This window comes from Corapipo altera, unplaced genomic scaffold, assembly GCF_003945725.1.
Source record: "Corapipo altera isolate COAL_440 unplaced genomic scaffold, ASM394572v1 112, whole genome shotgun sequence".
Classification (NCBI taxonomy): Eukaryota; Metazoa; Chordata; class Aves; order Passeriformes; family Pipridae; genus Corapipo; species Corapipo altera.
This window is the reverse complement of record NW_020884899.1, coordinates 10,204,105-10,224,364: the sequence shown is the minus strand read 5'-3', so window position 1 is coordinate 10,224,364 and position 20,260 is coordinate 10,204,105. Positions and strand designations below refer to the sequence as shown.

The window sequence follows — 20,260 nt, the reverse complement described above, 5'->3', positions numbered from 1 at the left end:
ATTTGCGTTGTCTGTTCTGCACTCTAGAGGGACTGGCTTGTCTTTTAGAGATATTAACTCATATCTTTAACAAATGTAGGGCACAACCTGTGGGATTGTAAAATTTCTAGGAAAAAAGTATCTAATGGGGTTACAGTATTACAGAGAAGTATTGCAGTGTGTTACTCAGGTTTTATGAATTTAATTTGTAGACATTTTCTTCAGGCTGTTAGTATGAAATCCAGAAAGGAAACCTGTATGTATAAATACATGTATTCCATGTTGACTATCTGTTACTCCAACCTTTGTTATGTTTGATGAGGATTTTATTTTATTATTTTTGAGGTTTACCTACCTGAGATGGTGTTTCTCAGTGAATAGCACCTCGTTGTTCCATGGAAGGGGGACTAGACCTTACCTGTAGCATTTCATACAAAAAAGTAAATTTTCCTTTTCATGATGGCCACAGAACTGGTGATTATGTTTCTGCTTTAAGTCTTAAGTCTGTTTGTCCTCAGGTCATGTCGTTCTCTTCTATTGAGATAATGTTGTGGCACTGGTATGTTCCAAACAGTGTTTTGGATGCCAACATCTTGCCCATCTTCCTGAACTTTGGAGCTCTCTTGACCTTTTAATGCACAGATTTCTCAAAGTTCTTTCTATAAAGCTTCCAGCATATTCCAAGAGGTTTATGCTGATAACCCCTGGGTTTGCTGCTTTTCTCTATTTGATGTGAATGATGGTGTTAATTATGCTGATAGATTGCTAACAGGACAGCTAAACTTGGCTGAAAGAAAATTTTAACAAGATTAAAATTCTCAGTTTTGGCAGAAGATACTTCATTTAAAATGTACCAAAGGTACTTCTTGACTTTACTGGAAATCTGTTGGTTTTGGCATCTGTGACCAGAAATCGAGGTACAATTATGGATCTGTAGTTATTCCTTGAAGCACATGTGTTGGAGCAGATGAAATGTCAAACCGTCAAGTCTCTTATCACCGAGCATCTCTGAATACTTAAAAATAGAAATAAAAGAAGGAATTAATTCCTTCTGCTCTCTACTTGCTCTGCAGGAGCAGGAGAGATGGTGTGATTAGTTCACTGAATTTTGTGTTTACCAGAGTGTGGTACTGGCCAGGAGACTGCTGATAGTCTCTGCCTGGGGCTCCCAGAGGTGGGTTTTGTCTTTGAAACTGCCTAAACTTCCTGCTGGCCTCTTCATGGCTCATCTCAGGTGCAGTACTTTGAGACCATCTTACCTGATCAGCTGATTTTGCATAAAGTCCTCCACCTGGCCTCCATGACTCTTGTCTCTGGATTTAACCCCTGTGTCCCTAGTTTCTCTCCTGCAGTTTTCATCTGGGATTTCCTGGGTGTTCTCTGTCCTTGATCTCTTTTTCTTCCTGCCGTGCTTTTTATCAGAATTATTTCATTTGCAACTATAAATCTGGTTATTGTGTCGAAACAAATGATGCCAACTCTGTCTTCTGTTCAGATCTTGATCTGTCTCTCCAGCCCTCTCTTTACATGTTTACCCAACAGCTCAAGCTTAATGTGGCTAAACCTGACTCCCAAAGGTCTCTCTCTGACCTCCTTTTCAGAGAGTTGAGGAAAACATCAGCATCATTTATTATTCAGCCGTGTAACTTCAGCAGCCTTTTTGACTCGGTGTTGGTTTTGATTTTTAAATCCAGGGTAACTCCAGATCTTGCAGAGTTTTCCTTACCTGGTCCGAAATACAGCATTTACTGTCATGTTTACAGTTAAAACCCAGTCCTGCCTCTCTTCACCTCATGTCTCAATTGTTATCCTTTTCTTTGTTCTTGACAAATTTGGCTTTTATTTTTGAAATCCATCATGACTGCCAAGATCACTGCCTCAGCTTATTCTTTTGATCATGTCACACTTCCCTTTGCATTCCTATGCTGCATCTGCCTTCTCTGTTTTATCAGCCCTTTGCTGAACTGCTTTGTCCAGGCTCTTCATGGCTGCCTTTACTCTTACCAGCTTTCAAGGAATCAGTCCGTCATTCGTCATTCATTTATTCAGTTTTCCTAATAATTGCCTCCAGGTCTCTTCCCATCTTGCCCATTGTACTTTGGAGGAATTCTTTACATGTGTTTATGCAGTACCTCCTTGTTTTTTCTTTAAAACTCTCCCACGCTACGAAGTTGTTGGTTTATGAGGAGGAGCTACTGCACTCATGCATCCCAGAGGTCTCCTGAGGGGCATCTGGCCCTTAGCTCTCAAAAGTTAGAATTAAAGTGTAAACTCCTTTTTAATTCAGGGTTTTTTTAATCAGTATTACCTACTTATAGGAATTTTTTTTAAGAAATGTTGGGTCTTGGACCATGCTGAGGACTTTTAAGGACTACAGTGATAAAAATACTGTGTAATGACAATAAAGAGCAATAACTGAAAAAGAGCAAAGTCAGGTTTTGCACGTGCAGTTGAAAATGGTGACATTTGGGGCCTTTCTTGTGCATTGTCCTCAGCTTCTGACTGCAGAAGATCCCTCTGGCTGACTGGGAGTCATTCTCTGTTCCTTGACAGTTTCCATCTTTCTGCTTGTAAATATGAACAGTAAAACATGGCATTTACTGTTCTACATGCAATAAATGTGTCTAATTAGAATATGGCAGAGTAGAGGGCCATACCCTGCATTTTACTCTTGCAAGGTATTTATAGTCTTCTGATACTTCAAAAGGGAAACAATAACACATTTCATGAGTAACGTTTGACAGTTAGCAAAATGTAAATGTCAGAAGAAACTACTGGCTTAATTACATCTCTTATTGACTATTGTAATTCATTTATTATTGGCCCTACAAACTGAGCCCTGGACAGTTTGGGTAGTTCAGAGTGCTCCACAGGGATTTTTAATAGCCACAAGCTCACAGAGTTACATTCTTTAGATACCCGGTTTGCTGTATGAGGATTGTAAAAGCCCTATCTGTTATTGCAGTTTTGTTCCTGTGGAAGAAAAGAACCCAGAAGGCAAAATTTGGGTGTGATTTTGTACATTGTGAAGTCTTGGGGATCTAGAGCTTTGGTTTGAACCTTATGTCTTCCCTCCTAACGCTTGGCATACAGAGGAAGGCTGAAATTTTTCTCATTCCTCTCATCTGGAAAAGCTCTGCTCTGGAGCTGAGTTCAGCCTTCTTGTGGTCAGAATCTGTAGGAACTGCCTCGTGAGATTTCTGACCCTAATTGGCATGAAAATAAAATAAAGCTATTCCAGACATTTTATCCAAATTGAAATAATTTGTGCGATTTTGTTGTAGTTATGTTTTTTCAGTGTGAAAAGGGTAAAAAGTTGATTGCTTTCAAAGAGGCAGAAAATGAGATTTTGTGAGTTTAGTGATGGTCTCATTTGGCTGTATCTGGCCTCCTGTTGTTTAATCCAAGCACCCCAGCATGGATTTAAGAAAAGGAAGTAGTGCTTACATGCATTCTGCATTATGGTATGGAGAATCTCACTATTACATTGTTACAACAGTGATTTATGTAGTTCCCAATAATAGATATTATGAACATTGGCATATTCCCAGTTGCCATTTGGCTTCCATTGCATATGGGGATGGGTATCTGTGTGCAGAACTGTTGTAGTAAAAATTATATGCCAACACTTCTGATTTTGTATAATTTAAATGTTTGGTATGCTTAACTAGAATTTGGGGTGAATTTTGCTAAGAAGTTGAAAGTCGACATGTTTCTCGTCATGAATCCTGTTACACAGTGGAGCTGCACAGGATCCCTCCTATTGTCCCATGGCAGAAAAGTCATAGTATAGAGTTATACTGAGGAGGGGAGGGAGGTTTGCCTGTAGTCACTACCCTTTTGTGATCCAGATAAATAAGTTAGGATGTGAATGGCACGTTGTGGTCCTGCTGTCTCCAGCAGAGCCATATTCCTTTTTCCAGCTGCAATTTTGTCTTATAAAAGAGCACCCAAAATACAGAGTTATGTGCAAGTATTGGCATTTTTAAGACAGGTTAATGCATCACACAGTAGAGGAAAATTTCAGGCCCATTTTCAGCACACCTGGAATTACAATGACTGGATTGCAGACTGCTTGGGAAAGGATTTAGCAAGAGAAGTGCTGACATAATAATAGCACAGGCAGCTGAGATGCTCTGAAACCTCCCTGGAGAGCAGTGGGGGACCTTCAGCAGGTGCCAGAACAGAAAGTTACATCCCCCTTTGAAATCTACTGTTCCTTGGTGGAGATGGCTGGGAAACATTACACCCCAGGTGTGCTGGTGATTTTCCTTCCTATTCAGTGCATTTTATCTTGTAGGCTGCTCTGCAATTTTGGGTTTGCCCTGGTAGTAGCAATAGTACCAAGGATGTTTCTGAATTCCTGTGCTATGTTTTGGGCTGTTTAACCTCTACTACTGCTGGGGTCAGATGCAAGGGGCATAGATGTCCTTCACTGTCAGGGCAATGGGAGAGGGAAACTGCAGGAAGGATTACTTTTAAATTTATCCCTGGAGTTTGCAGGATGATAGTAATAGATCCCTATTGGAAATTAAATTGACGGATGATGTTCTGCGCTCAGGAACATGTTTGTGTTTACAGGGAAGTCAGAAAGAGCTTTGTTCAGTCTGATAGACTGAAAATAAATAGCTTTTTTTTCCCCTCCTAGTTTATGTCATAAGTGGTCCTGTGGAAGGAGACGGCAAGACCACTGCCACTGGCTGCTCTTAGTTAACAACACTTAGCAAATACAGATACCTGCTTTTATCCCCATCTTTCAGTTGAATAAGTAATAAATTTCAGATACCAGTAGAGCTTTGCTTGATATAAAAATAACTGGGCATAGAAGTTGTCCTCCTAAATGTGATCATTGTACTCCATGACCTTTGTGGTGGATGCACTGTGTGCTCAGCATGTGGGCAGCCATGTGTCACAGAGCCCAGGGGCTGGAACAGCATCTCCTGTTGTGCTCCCAGCGCCCGGTGGTAATCGTGGAATTACAGCAGTGCCTGACGTGTCCCTGAATTGTTGCATTCTACCTGTCTCTGCTGTTAATACTTCTTAATCCTTTATGGGTCCCATCCTAATTCTGCGTCATTGTGCTCCGCAGCGACATTCCTGCTGGTTTCAAAGGCAGCATTGTGAATAGGTGAGGGAGAACACTAATTAATTGGAGTGCCTTGACATTTAAAGCAAATAAGAAGTCTAGGTATCTGAAAATACTACATATGGCTCCTAACCCTGGCTCTGCATAGCTCAAAGTATTTTTTTTTTCTTTTTAGATAGTCAAAATATGGATTTGAATCCAACTTTTTGATTATGCCCTTGCTTTTAAAAAGGCCGAGTTGGTTTGTAAAAGGTTTTATATGCAGCCTTCTGCAATCTTTAATTAGCCAAATGCTTTTCTGTGGATGATAGAGAAATTTGGAAGAACTTTAAAGTGAAAAGCACGTGTGAGTGTAACCTGTATGTGCATAAGGCTCAGTGCTGAGCAGTGCTGAGAGTGAAGTAATGAGTAAGTTCAGGTTTGATTAGAAGATGTGCTGTGCCCAAAAGTTGTAAAGGAGGGGGAGAATGAAAGGAACAAGTAGTAGAAAACAAGCCACCATCCATTCATCAAAGCTGTGAAAGGCCTTACTGCATGCTTTTAAGTAGAAGGTGAGGGCAGCACTGCCAGAGAGCTTTTCTGAAAGGCAGACCCCGTGTGACACCCATGGCCAGGACAGAAAACTAAGGCAAGGAGAGAGAAAAGCAAACAGAGTTGAGCTGTGCTCTCAACTGAGCCAGGTTTGCTGCAGTGTTAATCAAAGTTTGCTTTTAGAAGTTTCAATTAGCAGCAGAAGACTAAAACTAAACATTAAGCCTGCTTTACATGAAAGTGAGCAGGGAAGAAACAACTCTGGGCATTAAAATGTGCAAATGGGGGCTTTAGGGATCTCTTTTGGAAGGTGTCAGGGCAGAGGTTACAAATACTCCCTATTCCCTGAGTTGAAATGTAGAACTGTTGAAAAAAGATGTGCCAAGCACCTACTAAGTGCAGCTCCAGAAATTCCTACCTTGGGATAATGCAGGGGGAGGAAAAAAAGAAAATTGAGCAAAAAATTACCTGCAAGTTCTTTGTTCTTTTTTAGAGTCTCTTTGAGGTTTGCCTTTTACATTTTATTTTATTCATATCTTAGGGCTCAAGTGCTGTGCACACTTGTCATGTTGCTATGGATGGTTTATATCCAAGGTGAAGTGTCTGTTGTGGGACCTGAACAAATGAAGGATTTATTGATGAATGATCCCATTTATGGGATTGTCCGAAGCTTATATGTGCAATTGTAACTCAAAGGAAAAGGTTTACTCTCTTCTGCAGGAAGAGTGAAAACAAAATGTCATGGTCTTTATGACCAGGATAGGTAGTTCATGATGCTGTTTCTGAACTGTAAAACTCATCACTCCAGAGTCATCTTTTGCTAACGAGCAGGTACGTCAAGTCCATCAACAGCCTTGAGCACCTTCAACACGGTTAGAATGCTCTGCAATTGTTCACCTCCAGTTATGGAATAATCTGAGATCTTACAGTAAGGACAGAGGTTGTTCCTTAGTCTTTTCAAAACATCTGCCATAGCCTCTCAGGCCTGTTCTACATTGGAAAAAAATATCCAGCAGTTCAGACGTCTCTGCTGAGAACCAGGAGGATTTCTCATGATGATGAATTTCAGCAAAAGTAGTAGTAGTGAAGGGTAGGCTGAAAAGCTGTTTGTGATATGGAAGATAAACTCAAGTTTCTCATAACCAAACCAGTGTCTGTGGAAGAGAGATTTCAGGATGTCACCTTTAGCTGCTGCTGTATAATTGTACATTGGCCACTAGATAATTAAACTGTTAGAGAGGAAGAGTTGGGCTGAGTGGTTGTTGTCCAGTTCTTTACTGTGCCACTGAAATCAATCTTTCATTGTGTAACACAGGATGTCTTGCTTCTATGCCTTGGTTTATTTCTGATTATGAAATCACTTTTATATTTGAAAGGTATAAAAATTGTGTCCTGAAATTCTCGACTGTTTTGCGCAATTTTCAGTTGGCTCATGAACACAACAAACCTACTGATTATACACAGTTTGTGAATTCACAGAATCCGTTTTGACTCTGTACATGTGCTGTCTCTCAACCCCCTTTAAAGTCTTACTAAATTAGTGAGAGTATCTGGGAGATAAATAGAGGAATATAAAATAAATCCCCCTTGTCCTTTTTCCCCTTTTCCAGTAAAGTTTGTAACACTGTGCAACTAGATTTATGGTTCAAGAAAGTTGTTGTTTGATGACTATTCAGTGCAGGTTAAATTTTAGCATTGCCCGTGTGAGTAGGGTTTTTGTGATCTTTGCAAGCTCTGCTTTATGGGGTTTGCATGACAAATCAAGAGAATCAGCAGCTGCCTTTCACTGATGAGTTTTTCAAATCACAGGCTGCAAGAAGAGGGTGACTGATAATGCTTGCTGAATCTGAAGCAGTTAAGATCTGAGACAGTTAAAGCAAAAAAAAATTACCTCCATATCTCCGAGGAGTTGTATGAAGGAATTTCTTGTGCTGTTCTTGTAAATCAAAAGCATTTCAGGAGGTGAGAAATGTTGGTGTAAAGGAACAAAAGAACCTTGTAAAAAGTAAAGGCTGCTCAAAAGACATTCACAAGCTACAAAGATGAACACAGTAAAAATAGGGAGAGGTTCAGTGATGCTGCAACAAACTGTCTCATTGCTGAATATTGTAATTGTGCTCCTTCCAATTCAAGATTTAATCACTAAGAGTCTTACAGTCATCAGAGTCTATCAGGAAAAAATACAAGGCATGGTCAAAGGTGGTGCACTTTAGCTGTGTGAAAGCTTTCACTGGAGAGTAGAGGGCAATATTGGCATATTTATGGCTATTTTGTTCTACTGACTGTTTTGCAGAAGGTGGTGAGGTGGGTGCTAAGGGAGAATACACTCCTATGTATGTGTTACAGCCCTGGGAACCCAGCAGTGGCCACTGGGCAGCTGCTATCCCAAAGAATGTCATAATACTCTATAGGCAAGTACTGTTAGTTGTACAGCACATTGAAACAGTGAGGTGGCAAGGGAAAGCAACGTACTGCAACCTATAGATTCAGCTGCAATTTTGGGCATATTGCATTGCTGAGCTGTTTATGGCTTAGTGGGGCCACTGACTTTGGTATCAAGGGTCAGGTTTGCTGCTTCTTGGTATGGATGTGCAAATCCTTTGCTTTAACCACTCTGATAAAACAATGACTGTGTCTGATGCAGAAGCAATAAGAAAATAGTACAAGACTCATGGGAGGCCCGGCATCACGGCTTTAGTGTAGCACATCTGTCTTTTCAAAGCTCTATGAAAATGTTTCCTTGCCCTTTAGGATTTTCTTTGTCCTGAAACAATATTTGCAAGTACATATTTAAAATATAACTTGGGCTTAATGGTAATTGGTCAAGGGTTTTGGATTTAACTAGCTACTTTTGTTCCCGGTACAATAAAAAATTGAAAAGCCTTTGAAGTGAAGATACGAAATTGGCTATATGTGCCTTCCAGTTTTGTTTTGTTCCTTTCCAAATTCATATATCTAATAAATGGATCTTCTGCATGAGCAACTTAACATTTGCTTCTGAAGACAATGAACAATAACTAAATTCATATCTGGTCTTTGTCAGACATTATTACAAATTATGAGAGCTGGACAGAAGTTTATTACCTTAGTGGTGTTCTCTTTCACAAATTAGGTTCTTGGAGCATCCAGCTAGCTCAGTATCATAGATCCATTCATCACAATTAGACTGCTGTGCTGGCAAAGCTATGTCCTGCTGCCTTAATTGACTCCGGGGGTCTGGGGTGAGGACAGTGCCAGGCCAGCCGAGAGCATCCCTGTGTGTCTGTCCCAGGAGGCACCAACAAGGACACTTACCTCTGCTCTCTTAAAAATTTGCTACTCTTGCTCCCCAGGTAAGATACAGGCAGTAGCAGGATACTTTTTTCATCGAGCAAAGGAAATGGTAAGGATTAATTTGGATTTTAGCTGAGGCTGAAGTACTCTTTTAAGCTCTTTTTCTGAGTCCAACCAAACAGGCTCCTACCTGGGGTACTTTTGTGAAGTGCTTCTCTTTATTTAGAGTGGAGTGTATAGACTGAGCTGAGTGTAGCCCTTCACTTGAAGATGTGCTTATCCTTACACATATGTTCTTCCTCACTGACTATCATCCCTCCTGACTCAGCTGTGCGTTGCCATGTAAGCTTGGGAAGTCACATAATCTTTTTTCCTTCAGTCTCCTTGGTTGCAGGAAGAGAATGGCTCTTAAGAGTTTATTATTGTTACTGTTATTAAAAGGAAATTAAATTTACACGTCTTTGGGTGCTGTGCTGTGTCACAGCCAGACAGCTGACCCCCTGGAGGGACTGAGTCTGTGATAACTGGGGCTAAATCTGTTTTGATTCTTCTCTTTATCACCACCATATTTCATGTGCCCTTTTGTGATACACAGACCAAGCTTTGATCTGCATATAATCTCAAAGGGAGCTTTTTGTGCCAAGTGTTTTTATTGCAAAGCTTGCGCACTGAAACGCCTTTTAGTAGTTGGCACTTGGAAAAGTCTTTCTTTAGGTTATTGTCTGCGAAATCAGTGTGTGTGGAAGAAGCATAGGGATTAGACAGATTTATTTTCTCTCATTGTGAAGACAGGCTTAAAAGCCGCTGTCTGAGAAGTCCCTTCAGGCCTGGAGAATGCTCCAGAGCTTACGTTCTCCTTCTCTACTCTTGTTCTTGGGGTAGGTATTTTGCAGATAGAAAGTCCATAACCTATTGCTCGGCCTACATTCCATGAGTGGCTCTGCCTCAGATTCAGGATTGGACTATTCATTTTGGCTGAGTAGGACATAGCACATGTTCAGTCTCCTACAGCAAAAGGGTTCAGTTCCTACTCTTTGTTTGTATGTTCCATTTATACTCTTTTTATGACCAAAACTGACCTGGCCAGTGCCAGGAAATGCCTCCCAAATACTGAAATCTTCATAACTGCAAGAGGTTTCAAGTAGGTCTTACTTTTCAAATAGTCTTATATGACCTTTCTGAAAGCTGAATTGGAATGATGCTTTTTTCCAAGAGTGCTTGCTGTTCTAGTAGGAATTCAGCATTTTGATGATTTGCTAAGCCTAAACTGCTCTCTTCCTTTTCTACATCAAACTAGATATAGTTTTCCACATGTTGTAGTAAATGTTTGTACAAGCAATTTTTTTGGTTTGTCAAATTTTGCAATTTGATGGGTAACTGATGTTTGGGGAGCTTTATGTGACACTTAAAGTGTATTGCTGCTTTTTCAAAAGTGGTAGAAGTGAATAGACATGGATAGAAACTCAAGGATGCTTGGTCCATGTCTGTCTCCCACATCCCAGTATCCATTGTTGGTGGAGCTGCCAGTTGATCCCACCTATCTGAAACCAGGTTCACCATTTAGATGCTCAAGGTGAAAGGCTATGCAGACTAAGTCCCTATGAAACTTGTCCTTATGGATATAATATTGTGTGGAACCTGCATTCACTGGGGCAGCTTTTCTAGAAGGCTTTGCAGCTTGGAGGGTATTTTTTTGTTGTGGCTCTTAACGCTGTGCCCCAGGCTCCACTAAATAGACAACCTCATTAAAAGAGAAATAGCGATAGTAAAGCAGTGACTTTCTCATGCCACCTAACTCACATATTTGACATGATTGCTGGACCCTCCAAGTACTTAATTGATTGACTTAATTGATTTAGTGGCACTGGAGGCTGCAGCATGGAAATAAAGGGGCAAGATGAGGATAAGGGGTGAAAAAATTTATGATAGGTGCCAAGCAGCCTGAGGGAAATTAGAAGTGCTACAGATCTCAGAGGCAGCTAAATCAATTCAGTGTGATGTACAGGGAGCAACCTGGGGGAAGAGGAGAAGCGGGCGATAGAATGGAGACAAGGAGAGAAAATAATGGCCAGTGGGAGAGAATAGAGCAAACTTAAGGAGAAGAGGCAAGACAGCAGCCTTGATGGTGGTGGGTATTTTGGACTTCTTAATTTTAACACCAGGCAAAAACTTTCTAGTGTATGAATAAAATATGATAATGATGTCATGTTCAGCCCAAAAAGAAGGACTGGTGTATCACAAGATTGTCTTCTTAGCCAGTTTGAGACTTTATCTGTGCTTCCATTTAAAATCTCTGTTTCCAACAATAACTAAAAGTCACAGGAGACCTAAAATAATTTGGAGGCAGTGGATTTTTTTAAACAACTGAAACTTAAATGTTAAATTACTTTTTAATCTCTGCAATATGTAATTGACTGTATTGAACCATAATACAAATTAAGTCTTCTCTATAATTTGTTCTGTCATACTGCAGCACTCCAAAACAATTTGATACCTCACTTAAGAATTGGTAAATGGTTTGTAGCAGCTCTCGGCACAGATATAGTAAAAATACCCAATAGTGTGTGATGGAATCCATCAGCATTGGCATACAGGGGTGTCAAGTAATGAAATAATTCATTTATGTGCTTATGACCACTAGAGACAGGATTTAGTCATGGTAGAGACTTGAAAATACTAAATATATTAAAAAAAAGAGGATGGAGAGAAAGAGGGGCAGATCAGCTTGTGAGCACTGACCAGCCATTCTGCTCTAAGCAGTTTATGTGGCTTTTGTTTCATTTCCTTTCATATCAAGTAGTGAGGGGGTGGCTACATGTGAGCAGTTACAATCTGAGGGATAAACATAACATTTCTTTTGGTTGACCTCATTTAATGGGACAGATTAATCTATGCAAATGCATCAGACACACATCTGATCTAAACATGCAAAGAGTATTTATAGATAGCCTCAAGTGTCTGTCTCTGTTGGGTGACTGAATGAGATGGTGTTTCTCCTCGTGCTGTCCCTTCTGCTGTCCTTTGCTCTAGCACACATTTCACTGCTGTGAAGGGCTCTGCAGGGTCCTGGGCAGGCTGAGTCCTTAAATAAATATTTACAGAAGGGATGCAGTTCTGATCTTTCATTTTACAGTGGTGAATCTCTCCTGACTGCAACAGGGTTCCCATTTCTGCTTTGCAAGAGCAAAAAATCAGGAACTTGTTAAATAATAGAGTATTGTAATATGTATAAAGGACACATTAGGTGAATGAAGGACTGTGAAAAAACATGTACAAAGAAGTGTTTATATCTACATTTGAGTACAGATGTGTGCATGCAACATTGCATTTCATGTGTATGTTCCAACGTAGTATCCCTCAAACAAATGAAAACCTCTTCCTAGTCATGCCATCCAGTAAAATACCTAAAAGGATAATGTTGCAGTCACCTTTACTTAATTTATACTTCTGTTGATGCAGTATGTAAAATATCATAACCATTAAAAGTGTAATAGTGAGTGAGGATTCCTAAATAAATTGGAGGGTCTCCATCTGCTGTCTTACGTTGGGAGCGATACTCTTCCATGGTACAGTGGTCTTCAAATTTAATTCCACAAAGAAGGCATCTGATCACAGTTTAATTTCAGTGCAAAATGCTGCCTGGCAATCAATAAAGCAATGTCAAAGGACTTTGATTTAATAGGAGCCAGAGATAACGTTCCCTGTCATATGCAGAATAGAGAGATGGGAACATTTCATTTCATTGTAACAGATAGCATGTAACTTGGTTTTCAAAAAAACTCTAATAAATCAATATCCCTGTATTATCTAAGTAAGATCCTGTCATTAATTTTAAACGCTTAACACACCGGGAGAGCCTGAAGTGCACCTTCAGCTCAGCCACGTTCTGCCTGAAGTCAATGGCAACACTTCTACTCTCCTTCGAGCAAGCAATCTTGATCTTGGGATGTTAAGAGCCATTTACTGTGAAATGAAAATGAAACATGTCCAGTCTTTTGTTTTATATGGAGTCATCCATCTCTTGCAGGCTGCCTCTCCTTTCAAATTTCACTCCCTGTCCTACAGAAGTCCCATCGCTTGTCACTTGCCCTGCACACGCTCAACCTTTTCTCTTGCACACACAGACATCCTCTCTGCTTTTGAATTTTAAAATGTTTGTTTTTTTCAAAACTCTAAAAATAACTGGTTGTTTAGAGATTGCCTGGATACCATGCTGGTTTTCAAAATGTGCTTTTCTCAAAACCAGCAGGAATCTGGACCTCAAAAGAATTCTTTGTGAGGCTTTGCCTGCTCTCAGAAATAGCATTATCCCTAGAGGATATAAGAGCAGGTCAATATATCAGAAGGTAGAAATTGAATAATAGATTGTTTTAGATAAGCTTTTCAAGGACATCATTCTAAGTAGAAATACTTCTCTATTACTTTGATAATAGAATACTATTTAGGCCAGAGTGAGAAACACTACAAGAGATGCTTACAGGAGTCTTAGATTTGTGCCCTGACTTTGAGGAGAGTTTTACTCATACATTTAAAACAAAATTGAGTCTTTTTATTATTACAGTTCACCAAAGTGAAATTTTAAGTAAAATGTGAACTTTTGCATTTAGCATGATTTCAAGTTGAATAATTGCATTTCCATTAGTTTTCTGGGGAAAATAATTGTTTGTAGTTCTATTACTGCTTGAAATGAAACCTCTCTCACTGGCTGATGTTGAGTGCTGCAGAGATAAAGCAGGTCTGGTACCAATTCTTAGAGATATTGGAGATCTCAGCTGTAGCTCTGCAGCTCCTGCACAGCAGCCTGGCCTCAGAGTCATTCTGTATGAAGCTACAGGTATCTGCAGCCCCTGCTTGTATATATACCTACAAATACTGATTCTGTGCCTCGGATGCTGTGTAGGTAATAACTAGGAAACACATTTTTTATTTAATTATATCTCGCTAAAAGACACCAAGAAAAATCTTCAGTGGAAGCTCTTAGTCGACTTACTAAAGCGAGTCAAGTTTGTCTGGATTTTGAGAAAAAAACAGGCTTAAAGAGTCCAGATATTAATTGGTTTTGATACCAGGATGTGTTTGCTTGTTTGAATTCCATAGGTGAATTGAGAACCAGGTAAAGCACTGATGAGAGAAAAATGATACTGTGTTTTAATTCAACATTTTGATGTAATTCTCTACTGTTTTGTTTTTTAATAGCTACTACAGCATCACCATGCAGTTCATGAAATTTCGTACATCGCAAAGGATATCACAGACCACCGAGCGTTTGGATATGTATGTGGAAAGGAGGGGAATCATAGATTTGTGGCAATAAAAACAGCCCAGGCAGTAAGTATCAAATCACTGTCATTTTCTACCATGTAACTCAACTAAAAAACTGTTCATAGCAAGCTGTTCAAGTGGCCAATCTTGGGTTGTTTCTGATTCTGGTACACTAGTCATGAGTGTCTGCTTAGATGTTCCTAAATAGCAAGTTAATGAAACCACCTTGGGCAAAAGGGAATGTATTTCACTATTTCCAGTTTTTCATGATCATTTTTTATTGTTTTCCTTTCTGGCTAAGCTAGACTGGATGCAGATAAGTTTGGTTATATTCCTGTACTCATTGAAACCTACATTGTGTATAGTCTACTGTAATTCTGTTGGATGTGAAACCACTAATAATTTTGCCTTTATATTCATGCATATGACTTTTATATTCATAATGCTTTTTATATTCATAACTATAATTATAATTAATTTTCAAGTATAGTTAGTTCAGTAGAAATTAACCCGAGCCTGGATGCTAAAATAGAAATTAATTCTATATGAAGTTCAGTTGTGGAGATGCTGTAACTGCTCTATCAGCAGGGTGGGATAAGAGGTGTATGTTTTCCCATGCAGAAATTTTCCTTCCTGTTTTTGCTTCCATAGGCTGAACCAGTAATCCTGGACTTGAGAGACCTGTTTCAGCTCATCTATGAACTGAAACAAAGGGAAGAAATGGAAAAAAAGGCACAAAAGGACAAACAGTGTGAACAAGCGGTATACCAGGTACACGAATAAGCTTAGACTACTGCCAAGAAAAGCTTGGTTTGAAGTATCCCCCCAAGTTGCTCCAAAGAGGCACTGAGCATCCTCAGCACTTCTTAACAGCAATGGGTTTGAACGGTGTTGGCTTCAAACGGACCAGTGTGAACCCAACAGCCATCGTGAGCTCAGACGTAGGATTAAAGTGATGAAAGCTGTCACTTGGGGTGTGATGAACCTGTTTAGCAACTGGAAATGATCTGCTCATTTCCTGCCTAGTGTTTCTTCTAATTCAGAAGGAAAACTTTAATGAAGGTCAGTGTTGTAAGTCAGGTTTTAACAGTGTCTGATACTTTAGGGAAGGTTAAATATATTTCTGAATGTGTGTATTTGAGTCAAAGCAAATGAGGTGCAGATTGTTAAACTCGGATGAAACTTGAATAAAGTTACTTTGTGCACTAATGTGACTTTATCTGTATCCTAAAGAAACAAAACTATATACTTACCTGCCAATTTTACTTATTTCTTTGCTGTCCTTTGATTTCTGAGTACAGTTCTTTTATCTCTGCTGTTTATGTTCTTTGCTTTTACTGCCTGTCCTCTTACTTTGCTGTAGACAATTTTGGAAGAAGATGTAGAAGATCCTGTATACCAGGTAATTTCTGAAGCTGAATGGCCTTGGAGTTTCAGAAATGACTAGAATATGTTATCTTCAAACACAGCCAAAACCTTTAACAAGATGTTTTGAAACTTATCAAGATAGGTCTTGTGAGAAACCTTTAAGATTTTTATAGAAAGTAGCATATTTAGAGATTAAGCTGTAAGTAATAGCACCATACATCTGTATAGAATAGAATAGAATATGTTCAGTTGGATTAATGTGTCGTAAATATTACTTAAAATGTGGCTTGTACATCCAGATTTTAAGTTTCCAAATTAGATTTGTCATCATTTTTTAATTCAAACTCTAACTGGAAAGGGAAGCTACTTTGAGAATTAGGGAAGGTGGCATCTCGTTTTGATAGTAATAAGTTGACATTTTGTTTTTTGTCTTCTGTGGAGCCAGAATTTAATTTAGAGGGTGAATATTTGGAAAAAAACAACAGTGACATTGATGTTGTAACACTCCCTCGTTGGTGTTTGGGTTACAATTTAATAACAGATCTGAAATTTAAGTCTTGTTTCATCCAAGCAAAATGTCTGGGAGCAAAGATGATTATCAGAAATATGTCAATATATTCATGTCTGATACCCTACTGAGTGTGAAGAAGAAAATGATGTACTTTAATTCTCATAGTTTTGTGCTGAAACAAAATATGCAATAGTTGACTTTTTTTTTCCTGGGGATTTTGTGTTCCTCCACTTAGGCATATCAGTGGGAGGCACATGAAAGGAACCAATTCAACCATTAGTGAATATTGAACAGTGCCTGAGGTGCAGCAAGAAAGATGATAAGAATGAGGATACCCTAAATTACTATTCAGCTTTTATAATGTCAGGAGTTTTACTCTGTACTCTTCACAATAAAGCAAGAACCTGAAAATTAAAAATGTTGTGACAGCCTTTTGCCATGTGCCCTGTTCCATGTGCACCAGCCTGTTCTCCCAGCTTGGATTTAGCATTTTTATTCGTAGATAATAAATATATGTGGAAATAATTGCCATTATGTAAAAAAGGCAAAATTCATGTTGACTTCAGAAAATTAATACTGGGCCACAGGTGGTCTCCCTAGTGAGAAAGAACTAGGAAGTTGCTCTAATGATCATTAGAGGAGATTTAGGGCTGTTCATTGCCGGTTTATGAAATATGAAACAACCTTACCTGGTGCTTTCCAGCAAACCGGTTGTCCTGCTGCCAGCCTGTACTTTGAACTTGTTTCTTTAATGCCTGCCTTTGTTTTGACGTGGAATTCCAAATCGCCTTTTTCCCTTCTGTTTCATCTTTGACTTTTCCTCTCTGGCGGCTGGTGTAATAGTACATTGTGTTTGAGGCTGGACACGAGCCGATCCGTGAGCCTGAAACGGAAGAAAACATTTATCAGGTATAAAATCTCTACCTTCGGTGTTTCCATTGCAGCGATTGCAAGCATTTAATAAAGCACATTTCATATATAGTTCGCTTTTAGTTTTCATTCATCACAAAAATGTCTTGGTATTTCATTCTGGTGACATGACGTGAATTATCTGCCTGGTCTCAATGTGATTTTTTTGTTGTTTGTCATTTCAGCTTCTACAAATTACATTAACTTTGTCAACTTATGAAGGGTCTTAAACTTTTGAATACACCATATAAGGTGATAAATAGTGGATTCTCTTTTTCTGTTAATTTTTTGGAAATTTTTACACCTATTCTGAGAAGCGTACATATCATGGAGGCCAGACCATCCAAGCAATTCCTAGAAGTTTTGATGGTACTGCACTTCTTTCTGGCTAACCAAGGAAATAACTGAGCAAAACCTCAGAGTTCTCAAGGGATATCCCCCAGACCAGGGAAAGTATTTTCAGAGTGCATAAGTTATGTTAGAGCCCAAGCTCACATTCTTCACCCTGACAAAAAATTGCATTGAAAGTAATATAAAATAATCTTTTGTCATTCAATTTATCCTCAAGGGATCAGTACAAGGTTTATTAAAATGTAATGTAATTCATTTTGTATCACATACTAGAGGCAAATCTGAAGATAGACAGAAATCTTTGTATGCTGTAAAAAACCTGTGATTCAAGGAAATCATTTAGTGTGGAGGGGAAGGAGTTTCAAGCAGTGATTAAGAATTTCATCTAACTGTGCTAGAGGTTGATCTGCTAATAGGAAAAGATTTTAAGGTACACAGGAGCAAGGATAGAACAATAAAAAAAAAGGGAAAAGTATTAGGTAATGAGAAAATATAGAAAGATAATAGAAAAAATGATAGGATAGTGTAGCTGTAAGCCAAAATAGAAAGAAGCTGAGTGAGAAAGGGAAATGCAGGTTAAACATTAGAAAATAACCATTACAGGATCATTAGTATGAGATTCATTTGATCTATCTCTGCTGATCTCCTGGCACCCCCACAACCCCCACTGGAATATGTATCTTTTTGCATCTATAGACCAAGGCATGCAAAGCTCTCAAGGTGAGAGTCTGCCTAAGGCTGAACATTTTCAGTATTGAAAGTTTGACTGTTTTCAGCATGTTAAAAAATTACTTCTCTATTTGTCAGGTTTTTGCTGCAAACAAAAATCCCATGAGAACTACATTCAGGCAAAAAAATGCCAATTGTTGTTCATCAAAGTACGGAGCTTTTAGTGACATTTTAGAGAAGTACTGGTGGAAGGAAGCAAAATGGGGCTGTTGCTCACAGTGTTTGTACATCTTAGAGCAAACTTTGGTGGGAAAACAAGCTGGAACTGTATTCTGAGGAATGACCCAATGAACAGGAGGACTTTATGGGGGAAATTCTGGAGGAATTTCTTTTCCTTAAAATGGAAATTAAAGATGATAAGCAGGTAGTGAGGTCTTGCCTTATCTCGAGGTACTGGTGTTATTGTCCTGTAAGTCACCAGAGAATTGCTGAAGCCTTTATTTGACAGTATCTGGATGTGATGAAGTGTTTCCTCCCACAGTGGTGCACAGAAAATACCTGTGATCAATATGCCATACTCTGACTATATGCAGTCTAGCATTGTCCTCTGTATTTACTACAGGCAGTACCTTGAGTACAGCAAATGCTGAAATTAGGGAGCCAGGGGTCTTTTTGTGGTATCAGTTGTAATTGATGGATGCTGAGGCATTGCTGCCACAGACTGACCTGTAGCCATGAGCTTCCCACAGCCTTCATGAGCTCTTGGCTGCTGTAAATCTGGGTTTCCACAGTTCAGATTTTATACGCAGATCACTGATAAAATTGTTTCTCAGAACCATCCAGGCTACTATTAAAAATCAAATTAGAAAAGGTTCTCTTTTTATTTTTCTTTTTTTTCTTGTGTGTGTGTTTTCATTTGTTTGCTTGGCATTGTGGGGGTTTTTTAGTTTGATGCAAAGCTGTGGCAGCTTCTATTATTTACTACAAAGCCTTCCCCATACTACATGTGTAACTGCTCAGTAACCTCATGCAGCCTTGCTTCAGCCTCACCGAATCTTTCTGCTGGTTTTGCTGTGGCGTTTCATTTGCTGGTGTGCACTTCTCCCTTGGTGGAAAAGATTCCCTGTGGGGAATTGCAGATGAAAGATATGTGCTGAAAGTGACAATTTCTATTTCTCTTTAGCATAATAGAGGTCACAATTTTCTTTTTAAGCATTCTTTCTCTGTCTGTCACCTTTCTTTGATACATTACCCGGAAGACTCTCTGTGTCTGCTCTTTTAATGTTGTCTGTGTAAGTTGCTGTAATGTGTTAGGCAAGGACTCAGTCACTGAGCACATACCAATCCTCTCATCTAGTGTCAGATGGCTTAATAGCATCTCTCCTCTTGCCTGGTGTTCTGGTGAAGTGGAGATGGGATTCTGTGAGGTGGTTTGGTGTTGTCTTTGCAGCAGCACTGGTCTCTGTGGGGAGGCAAGTTCTGCTCCGTGAGGAGCTGACAGTCCGAGAAGGGGGTTTTTGAATTGCAATGCTTGTATTGCTGGTGAGACACAAATACACCCAAATGTTTCACAGCCTGTCACAGACAGAGCTGACAGCAGCAGCAGTGCTGGTACCTCTTTACTGGTATTGTTAATCAAAGGAAAAACAGAAATCCTTTGTGGACCCCCTGTGTGAGTAGCGATGCAAAAAGCGTGATGATACATGGGAAGTAAAAACAGCAGGAAGACAGGTGGTATCACGTTGGGAGAGAAGAATGTCTTTCAGAAAAGTTTCTCTGTCTTGTATTAGGAGTCAACTTTTCTCTATATGTAAACTGGAATAAAAAAAGGGGGATTGATAGTGCAGGGAAATGTTTATTCCACAGTAAGCTGCAGGCAGATGTGCAAATTGGGGTGACTTCATAGAAAAATTGGAAGGAGGAAGAGGAGAATGACTGAAAGGAAAACTTTCCAGAGAGCAAAAGAAGTGGATCCTGATGAAAGTTTAGAAACAGTTTATCTTTCTATACTTGTCCTCTTTTTGTGAAGACTCAGCTTTCTAGTCACTTCCTAAATAGACTCTTCCTGATTCTTGCTCTCACACTGTCACTTACAGCTCTCTCTCTTAACAGACTGTTACTGCCATGAAATTGAATTGCTCCACTGTTACCAGTTCCACATATCTAATGTGATAGGTGGTTTTAGTGGAAGTGGCCAGTACTTTGAGAAAACCAAGGCAAGCAAATCATTCTCAGGATAGGAATAGAAGAGGTCTTTTGAAAAGGTTATTCAGTTTCTGTGAGGGTTCTGCACTCATGCTCTCAACAGACTTCTTCAATGT

General features: G+C 39.3%; 1 protein-coding gene across 15 annotated transcripts in view; it reads left to right on the top strand.

Moving 5' to 3' along the window:
- DAB1 (DAB1, reelin adaptor protein) overlaps positions 1 to 20,260 on the top strand; it is a 434,644-nt gene that overhangs the window by 381,651 nt on the left and 32,733 nt on the right. For 12 of the 15 annotated variants that reach the window (XR_003528595.1, XM_027648959.1, XM_027648964.1 and 9 more), the window contains 4 exons: positions 14,066 to 14,197; positions 14,783 to 14,902; positions 15,495 to 15,533; positions 16,854 to 16,919. Coding sequence is in view for 14 of the 15 variants with exons in the window: in XM_027648959.1 (XP_027504760.1) it covers positions 14,066 to 14,197; positions 14,783 to 14,902; positions 15,495 to 15,533; positions 16,854 to 16,919 (357 nt within the window). In the remaining variant the exon portion in view is untranslated. The remainder of the gene's footprint in view (positions 1 to 14,065; positions 14,198 to 14,782; positions 14,903 to 15,494; positions 15,534 to 16,853; positions 16,920 to 20,260) is intronic. The other 3 variants (XM_027648971.1, XM_027648972.1, XM_027648970.1) reach the window with 1 other exon arrangement.